The 10,630-nt window shown below is 32.9% G+C and overlaps 1 protein-coding gene across 1 annotated transcript; it reads left to right on the top strand.

Moving 5' to 3' along the window:
- The first annotated feature begins 2,411 nt into the window (after positions 1-2,411).
- On the top strand, positions 2,412-4,445 carry LOC145033877 (B3 domain-containing protein REM17-like). Its single transcript, XM_078982370.1, has 4 exons — positions 2,412-2,492; positions 2,599-2,884; positions 2,951-3,078; positions 4,004-4,445. Exons 1-4 carry the CDS (start codon positions 2,424-2,426, stop codon positions 4,271-4,273), a joined length of 753 nt encoding a protein of 250 aa, XP_078838496.1. The 5' UTR covers positions 2,412-2,423; the 3' UTR covers positions 4,274-4,445.
- Positions 4,446-10,630: the final 6,185 nt, after the last annotated feature.

Here is a 10,630-nt window from a genome sequence, read left to right on the forward strand (position 1 = left end):
TTTTTTGTAGACAAAGTTTGATTTGGATCAGATGTACCAGGAAGTACAAGCTAATTTGTTGACAGAGGGTTTTCAAGCAGCTTTGTTAAAAGGTTATCGAGAACGTAAAGTTGATGCAAAAGAATATATTATGTTAGTTGGAGGGTATGATGATATCCCGAGAGCATTAGCCAATCCTCTGGAGGGTATGCTAGTTGATAACTGGGTGAAGGCAGTTGAGTATTTCCAAATGGACGAACACATAGTTGCTTCAGAAAGGAACAAAAAAGTCCGTGAAATGCAAACAAATGTGAATCGTGGGGATTCGAGCTCGTATAACAGTACTTGCTATAAGAAGGTACCGTACGATACATGTAATTATTTATTTAAAATATAATCTAATTTTTAAAGTTAAACAGAACCTTAAGAGAGTGAAAACGTTTCACAAAGCTCATACCGATAAGAATGGTGTATTTGTTACTGCTGAGGCGGAACAACAATATGTAAGTATTTAATTATAATTTTATCATATAATTAAATGTTTATTTATACTTAATTGTTACTCACTTTTGGGAGTTACAAAATTGGTTAGTTGAAGAGCTGTTAGAACAAACTCAAGGTGAAAGTGAGTTAACACCCGCTCAAGAAAGAGCTGCATTCAAGAAAGTATTAGGAGAGCGACGTGGCCATATTAGAGGCATTGACCATAAACCTTCTGCTCTCCCGCCGATTCCACAGCATTCACAAGCATCATAACAAGCATCACAACCATCACAGGTAAAACATTCTACTTTGGTTTTTGTCCCAAGTGCAAGAAATAGCAATGTACTTTGGTTTTCTATCTTTGTTTAAAAATAGCAATCTACGTTAGCATTGTAAAATACATGTTGATTTGGTAATTTTGGTTTTGTGGTGATTATTTGCTCAAAGTTTGGTAATTGGGTTTTTGTCCCAAGTGCAAGAAATAGAATTGTACTTTGGTTTTCTATCTTTGTTTAAAAATAGCAATCTACTTTAGCATCATAAAATGCATGTTGATTTGGTAATTTTGGTTTTGTGGTGATTATTTGTTAAAAAGTTTGGTAATTTAGTTTTTATCCCAAGTGCGAAATAGCAATGTACTTTGGTTTTCTATCTTTGTTTAAAAATAGCAATGTATTTTAATAGTTTTTGTTTATGTTTGACAATCTAACTTATAAGTTTATATATGTTGTTATTAATTATATAGTTTGAAAATCTTCGTGCAATGCTCAACGACCCGGCATGTAGGGATGAACTTTATTCGTTTTTTCAATCCCAAAATAATCAAAGAAACGATGGGAACGAAGATGATGGTATATAAGGATACGTCTTATTTGCATATGTTGTCACGCTTTAATTGCTACTTGGTAGATTGTAAAAGTTTGGTTGTTTTTTGTAATTACCGGACGAAATTATTACTTTTTATATTTAATCGGATATTATGACTTTTGATATTTAATTGTAATCGAATGTTTGTTTTGTAATTAGTGTTGACACTATTATTTTTTATATTTAATCGGATGTTGGTTTTGTAATTAACGTCGACACTATTATTTTTGATATTTAATCGAATATTGTTATGTAATTACCGACGATAATATTACTGGCAACCAAAATCATTAATTAAAAAAAATTAAAAAAATGAAAACTGTTATTACCGGCGACATAGTTATTAGCGGCAACACGACTCATTAGTGGCGACACGGTCAATAGCAGCGACGTTTCTCATTAGCGGCGACAAAGTGATTAATAGCGACGAAGTAGTAGCGACGACTCAATATCAGCGACGCGTCACCGCTATTAGTTTTACCGGCGACATTTTAGACTTTTACCGGCGACTTTTATTGTCAGTAATGACCTTTTTCCCTGTAGTGATTTTTTTGTATATCAATATTTAATCTTTATGGGAAGAGAACAAAAAATCATGAACAATTATATATTCATTTTTTTCAATAAAAAACATATCCTAAAAGAAAATTAAACGAGTGAGTTTTGTTATAATCTAACACATATACATCTATTGTAAATGTGTACAACCACTCGTTTTGTGCTTGATGCTTTAAATTCCGATCATTTTGATTGATTTATTGGTTCTTTGATTAATAATGATTATCTATATAAAATTAGATAATTCAAACTTCATCTTTCACTTGATTTTCTTTCAATATTGATTAGGTTAGGTACATAAACAGACTTCACCAACCTGCCTAATTCCTCCGTAGCCACATCTGCTTCATCACTCATCAGGTGAATATTTACTCAGTCAAGAACATCAAACCCAACCGTAACATTAAGCCTAAAACTCTAAAGTAATTTTAAGTTAATAATTGTGTTTGAGTTTAATAAAAAGTTTTTGAAGATAACGCCCGGGGACGTTTCTTTATTCTTTGACATTAATGCGTATTACTATACAGTGATAGAAAATGAACTTCAACAAGGGAGATGAAGCTTCGTTCTTCAAGATATTACTTAGCGACTCTGCAGACTACCTTGTGAGTCCTCTCTCTCTCTCTCTCTCTCTCTCTCTCTCTCGTACATACACCATTTTTGTTGTTTGTTATCACATACAAACCTTCAGTTTTTCATCATATTTTGCAGGGATTGGCGCCAGCTTTTGCCAAAAAGTATTTGGAAATAGGTAACAGGAAGAAAAAAACAATCATTAATCTAAAAACTGAGTCTGATGTCAAATGGAGCGTCAAATACGTAAAGATTGAAGACAGATATTACTTCATGGATGGATGGCTCAAGTTTGTGAAGGACAATCATCTTCAAATGGGAGACTTTCTTGTCTTTTGGTTATTTTCTCCTTCTCCAAATCTAATGTTTCAGGTCTTCTTCTTTGCACCCAGTGGCTGCCTCAAACACCCAATTAGCTCTTCAGGTAATTTCATTGAACAATGCAAACCGCCGGCCATTGGTAGACCAAGTAACGGCTGAGGTGATGCAGGTGTAGGGGATGATGATTGGATGAAACCCTTCGTCAAAGAAGAGAACAGTGATGATGATGATGAGGAATTATTGGGAAACGTGAAGAAGTTTGTGAGGGTTCTCAGGATATCATACCTTCATCGGATGGTAATTACTTTACTCTTTTTTTTTTTAAATTGCAAGAATGGAGTATTTAAATACTATGCATGTAATATAATATATTATTTTGAAGTTACACATTATAATATCACATGTTTACTATTCTATATGTTAAAGTTTAATACTTCAATCTTAAAAACATATCATTTATTATATGTATATTTTATACAATTCTTACATAAAATATTAAAAAAGAAAAATATTTCAAATAAATGATTACGAAGAAATATTTGGCCTAAGCCTAATTTAGTAAATTGGTAAGTACTAATTAATTGTCTATATGGCATGTAAAAAAAAGTGGAATATACTTATATAATCTTATCCATATATGCAACATTGTTACCAACTATTTAATTTAATAAACTTAACATATAATACTTTAAAAAATCTCCATCATGTTTTATTTGTTCAAAAAAAATCCAACGAACTTAACTTTTTGTCTAAAAAGTCCAACAAAGTTTCAAACCGTTCAAAAAATCCCAATTTTGTTTTGTTTAAGTTCGTTGGGGTTTTTTTTAACAGTCAACACATGATTGGAGTTTTTTAAACGTTTTGGAAACGTCGTTGGTGTAACAAGTCATTTTACCGATACGGTAATGAACCACGTCATTTTTTCTCATATTTGACTTTCAGAAAAGTATAACTTAGTTGGGCTTTTTAGACAAAATGTTAAGTTTGTTGGGTTTTTTTGATCAGACAAAACATGATTGGAGTTTTTTGAACGGTTTGAAAACTTAGTTGGGCTTGTAAGTCATTTTCCCCTTTAATATATTAACCATTACTTAAAATGATAATATGGTAAATTTGTTGTGTATAATAATTATATGTTGTATATAAAGTGGTAAAGTGGGTGAAGTATATTATACTTTTTGCAATTGGGATTTGATAATTTAAAGGAATGGATTTATGGCAGCCATTGTCGAATGCTATTTTGAATACAACTGGAATCGATGTGTACGCCTATGTGTGGTTGAGAAATGATGACGGAAAGTTATGGAAAGTGGAGGTAGCAAAGCACGGCCAAAAGGGCCGGCCACTTCTGGCGAGAGGATGGTCGGATTTCAGGAAAGGTAATAAAATGAAGATCCAAGACATTTGTGAGATCAGTCATGTGAAGTACAACTTGCTTCATGTTCATGTGATAAAGAAGCAGAAAAGGGGACGACCCTCAACAAGAAAATGATTGGATTGAATAGCTGGTTTCCTGATTATATTTAAGAATAGATGTTAGAATTATATCTTTGATTAAGGATGACACAAATGAAAGACTGAACCAGGATATTTTGAACACCTTTTTCATTCATGAATCTTTTGGGTTATCTGGCTGATTGAAATTGATGTTGTAGGTTTACTTGGGCAGATTGTAAGATATATAATAAAAAAAGGTTGTGTTTAATTAATTATCTAAAGCTTTTGTTATGACGGTAAATGCTAGAAGAGTTTTTATTAATTTAAGGGAATTAAAGTTATAGCAAAATATTAGTATATCTTTAGTTATTGTTGACCAATTATATTTTTTTTTCTCAATATATCATTAATGCTTGAATATACTTGTTAAATTAATCAATTTGTAAAATGAAATATACATGTAACTTGGCCATGTAGGCTTAAACGTTAATTAAACAAAATTACATTCCTTCTTCTCTTCTTTCCGGTTTATTATTTTACCCAACACGGTTACAACATACTAGGTCACATCTTGTTATTTTGTACAACGCTTTTCAAACTTATCTCAGCCTTCTATTTATTATTTTACTCAATTATTTCCCCCACAAGGAGCATTTAAAGAGTATTTATGGAGTTCTAAAGATTCGAACATCCAACATCACCCCACTTTGGGTTTTAAACTCGGTACATCACTGTCAGCTAGGTTGGAGATCATTTGTTACTAACTTATTACAACCTCTCATTTATTATTTCACACAACCCTTTATTGCCCAGTTATATTTTAAGCATGACAATATATATATATATATATATATATATATATATATATATATATATATATATATATATATATATATATATATATATATATATATAGTTTAATCACGTAATAGCTATATCATGTTGTACATATATATTAAACACATCTAAGCAGCACAAATAACATTTAAGCATTTAGAATACTTGTATTAATTTGTAAGAAGAAAGTAACTTTGTACTCACTTGTTAAAAGTGGATGAATGGAAAGTTGGACAACGCTTAGCTTAAACACTTATATTTTCCTTTGACTTGACCTAGGTACGAATGTCACTAAGTGTTAGTCTTATATTTCTGGCGACTAATGATAGTCTAGATTCCTTACTAATATCAATGTCTACATCAAGATCTATCAAGTAAGGAACAACAAGGTATGATCATATGGGAGGTAGGGTGCGTTTGGCATACAAAGTATACTGTTTAGAAATCCTACTTTAAACACCTCACTAAATCAAGCGTAGGCATCATCCCTGTAAGTAGATCAATCAGTATAATGACTTGAAATTATTAATAAATTTTAGAGTATACTGTTTGGAAATCTCACTTTAAACACCTCACTAAATCCAACCTAGACATCATCACCGTAAGTAGATCATTCAATATAATGACTTGGAATAATTAATAAATCTTATTTATAGGTTCATAATAACGACTATGAATATAAATATAAGTTACACTTACAAATTTTTTTAGCAAAACCTAGGAAATTGTGCAGACAAAATCTCAAACCGAAAGCTTTTATTTGTTTGACTCTCTGATGATTTAGAGCATCGTGAAAACACTTTAAAAACTAAGAATAGGCAGACCAAAATCAGGGAAAACATTTGAAAGAGAATGAGTTGAAATGTGTGATAAATTAGAAGATTTCGAGGGTGTTTATAGGCTTTGGGCCAGGCGCATCGTGAATATTTGTAGGCATGCCACCCCTTTAATGATGCAGATACCTTCGTCACTTGATACATTTCATCGTCTCCGTGGTTCACTTCACCTCATTCTAGAAACAGCCACACGTCTTCTTTTTATGGTGCCATGTGTCTCATTCTCGTGGTGCCATGTCACCTTGTCTCGAGTGAGAGTTAGTCGTCGACTAGGCCACGTGGCACACTCTAGTGCTATCACGTCATCAGTGTAGTGTACATCTTGAAGATCTTCGGACGGCCATAACATTCGCATACGAGCTCCGTTTTGACGTTCTTTATACCACTGGAATCCTCTCAACAATCTCTACCATTTGAATTAAGGTATCAACATATATTTATTGATCTAACAAATTTTCATATTTTAACCGGTTTACATTTTTAAAGTCTGTGCAAAATTCATAACTTCTTTATATGAACATCATTCTTGACTGTCTTCATATCGGTAGGTTCATATTCAAGAGATATTAAATTTTCATTTAGATTGTTTCGGTTAACAATCAACCGGTTTGAATTTTGATTTATGGGACCATACTGTTGCGCTGAAACTTCGAAAAATTATAACTTCCTCATACAAAGTCAGATTTTGGCGTTCTCTATATATACGTTCTCGGTTTTACGATTACTACTACTTTTGTTTATACTACTTATGCTAATAAGCAAACCATATAAAATTGACTTTTTATGATGTGCATAACCATGTTGGTTTAATCACAACACTTCGAAAAAGCATAACTTCTTCATACAAAGTCAGATCTCAGAGTTCTTTATATGTACGAAATCCTTGTCACATATATTATAACTTTGGTTAAGATTATTTATCCTAAATAATCTTTTATTGAGATGTCGTCTTATTGTTTTATTTGCCCAACCCGAATCTACAAGACTTACAATTATCTCCTTTTTAGGATGATTACATCCCAGAATCGTCAAGAAAACAGGCCTTGTGTAACGACTGAATATGTTACCTTTCCATCCCATGTAAAAACCATAACTCTTATGTATTTTCAAATGAATTTTAAACTCTTGGACTTCTTGACTACTGGCGGTGCTCAAACTTGCACCTGTCCTTCCTTCTTTGTTGGACCTTCGATCCTAACCTTCAAATTACCATTCGAACTTCATCAGAGACTCCTGATCCTTCTCAAACGGACTTGATCTATGGTAAGTTCTCTATTTTAACTACCGTAATAGGTCGATGGGTCACGCTCTAATGACCTTTCATCGTATGATGCAATGACTAGAATCAGGTCTCTTTGAGTCAGACTCTAGCATGGAAGATACATTTCTTCATGTTCTAATATGGTACAACCACATTGTGTAGGTAGAATTTCTAGCTACTGGCTACTTATCCTTAACTATGACTGCAATACTTTTGTTGATCGCTTCAATTATATTTTCCTTAAATCCTTTGACTAAAGTCGGACACTACATCGATCATGGTTCTTTAAACCGAGTAACTTACTTCGTAGATATTATTTGGAATTGATGATGGCTAAGGTATGAATGAACAATCATCTTCGTAGTCATCACTGAAACAAAGGTAATGATATAAATGAACAAAACGAATTCAACTACTAGTGCCTCGGTAACCTTGTGACTTTCCCTGATCCAAGTGCGATTTCTATGCTTTTGGTAGTATAGGCCTCTACTACCTTTCACACGTACTCATATTCGTCCCAAGAATTTTCTCGCAGTTCTTGAAGTCATCATACAAGAAAATCATATAACAATACATTATATAATGTAACATAACTAAGAATTATATTAATTCTTAAAAACATTTACGGTGTTATTCAAGTTTACCGTACACTATGCCTTTTTCCTCAAGCTACATATTATTATCTGTATAGGATGACTACTTCATATTCTGGAATCCGGATAGGAAGCTCCATAATCTTAATCTCTAGTAGTGTCATCTGCTCCATCACGCATCATATGGAATGCTCTTGCCTTTGGCTTTGGTGGAGCATTTAGTTTTGCAACTTCTTTCTTCTTTGGAAAGTCCTTCATTAAGTGCCCTTCTTCTCTGCATTCAAAACATACCGTTGGCTCATAATCCGCTAGTAGTCCAATATAAAACTTTTTTACTTTGGAAAGTTCGGTAGGAACCAAGTTAGGAGCTAGCTTCATCTTGTTAGTGAAAGTTGCAACATACTCGATGACGCTCATCTTTGCTTTCTTTAGCTTCTAGAATTCATTGTTGATCTCTATTATAAGATCTTGGTCAACATGGTATTGCATCTTTAACTTACCAAGGAAGTTCTCCTAAGACATCTTAATATATTGCATCTCCCATCAGCATAATATCAACCGATATCTTCCACTAGCTCAACACTCTAGTTTTCAGTTGCCTGACCACTAAGATGGTCTTCTCTCGGTTACTACAATCAGAGCTTTCGAACATCATCTCCATCTCAGAGATCCAATACATAACTTCCACTGGTGTTGGATTTCCAGAAAGACTTGGTGGTTTGGAAGCCATGATGTCTTTATACTTGCATATATCTTTTTCAATTTCCTCATCAGGGTTGTTCCTCCTAATCCTTCGTGGTCCAGCTCGGCTAACAGTCCAGATATAGTTTCCTTCCTCAGTCGGTTCCCCATTCAGATTAGGTCGCATGACTAGTGTAGTGGGTTCATCCATATTATTCCGTAGCAGTTCTCTCACATTTTTCATTTGTTTGGCTAACGAAACCTGAATTATTGCTTGAACTCATACCATCGTGATAGGTTCAGTTACTGGCACCCCTTCAGGGTGCATGCTCATTCACACAAGGCTCATATCGTTGGTTTCGGTTACCATATCCTAATTCGCAACGAGTTATCACCATGATGTTTTGTACACCCAACAATCATTTAGTGTACTGAAATCGCGAGCATATTATGATAAATATGGTTTTAGTTATGTTTAGACGTATAATCCTCCTTATCACCCGAAAAGTTATATGACAGTTCTAATACAACAATTAAACATTTAGAAGCTTGAACATATAAAATTTACTAATAAAGGTCGACAATAAACCTTAGATCTAATCAAGTAATAGCAATTTAGAAAACAAAAATCATGCTAGAAACCATTTACCACATAATAGCAAATTAGGCATCTTATCCTAAAGTAAGCTAGTGTTGGTGTCAATTTAGGTATACTACCTTAAATAAAATGGACACACACCTGACGATCATTGCTTAGTATTCTAAGTTTATAATTAAGAAATTTGTCCTATAAAAAGTATTTACAAAGAAATGTTTTTCTTTGATTATTAAAAACTTGGGATGTCATAACTAATATGAGAAACATAAGCATAAAGGTAATCATTTACAGTCCTTACAACATCTATCGCCAATATTTCCTCGAATCTCTCATCAGATCCAAACATCATTATCTTTGTACTGCTACCTATGATACAAAGAAACTGAGTGGACCAGGTTGGGAAACTTGGTGAGTACATAGGGTTTTCAACCCATGGCATTATAATCTTTAATTATATATTTTTCAGCAAACAAATAACCCATTTACCAATTCCTGTTATCCTCACTTTCTAATCCTTAAATAATCATCTCGAAGGATCTTTCCTAAATGATATTTTATCAGCAGTGGTTGTCATCTATTGTTCCTTAAACATATAGACACAACAATACAATAATAATTTGGGTGAGCACAACAATATGATAGTATTTTGGGTAAACACAATAGTACGATGGTACTTGGTCACAACACAACAGGTCACAACTTATTATTTTGCACATCATATTACTAACTAATATTTTTCCTAGATGACTAGGAACAACAGTACAATAGTACTTTTGGGTGAGCACAACAGTACAATAACACTTTGTTTATAGGATAGCAGGTTACAACTTGTTATTTCATACAACCCTTTTCTAACCTATCTCAGCGTCTCATTTTATATTTTACTCACCCTTTTACTAACTTATCACATCCTCTCATCTATTATTTCACACAACCCTTCACTACCAAATCATATTTGAATTATGATTTTATATATATATATATATATATATATATATATATATATATATATATAGTTTAATCAAGTAATAGCTATATCATGTTGCACATATATATTAAACACAGCTAAGCAACACACATAGCATTTAAGCATATAGAATATTTGTATTTATGTGTAAGTAGAAAATAGCTATGCACTCACTTGTTAAAAGTATATAACTGGAAAGTTGGGCAATGCTTCACTTCAACACTTATCTTTTCCTTTGAGTTGACCTAGGTACCAATGTCACTAAGTCTTAGTGTTATATTCTTGGCGACTAATGATAGTTGAGATTCCTCAGTCATCTCAATGTCTACATCAAGATCTATCAAGTAAGAAGCAAATGGGTAGGATCATATCAGAGTTAGGGTACTTTTGCTAAACATTGTATACTATCTGGAAATGTCACTTTAAACACCTCACTAAATCTAGCCTAGATATCATCCCCGTAAGTAGATCAATCAGTATAATGACTTGAAATTACTGTTAAATCTTATCTATAGGTTCATAATAACGACTATGAAAATAAATATTATTTACTCTTGAAATAAAGTAAGTGTAGCTTAACTTATAAAGATTTTTTTGCGAAAACCAAGAATTTGCACGGACGGAATCTCGAATCGGAAG

Source organism: Lactuca saligna, chromosome 3, assembly GCF_052625555.1.
Source record: "Lactuca saligna cultivar CGN05327 chromosome 3, ASM5262555v1, whole genome shotgun sequence".
Taxonomy (NCBI): Eukaryota; Viridiplantae; Streptophyta; class Magnoliopsida; order Asterales; family Asteraceae; genus Lactuca; species Lactuca saligna.

Coding starts and splice junctions, on each gene's coding strand:
- LOC145033877 (XM_078982370.1), top strand. CDS start 2,424: ATGAACTTCAACAAGGGAGATGAAGCTTCGTTCTTCAAGATATTACTT. Junction 2,493..2,598: donor GCGACTCTGCAGACTACCTT/GTGAGTCCTCTC, acceptor CATATTTTGCAG/GGATTGGCGCCAGCTTTTGC. Junction 2,885..2,950: donor ACACCCAATTAGCTCTTCAG/GTAATTTCATTG, acceptor GAGGTGATGCAG/GTGTAGGGGATGATGATTGG.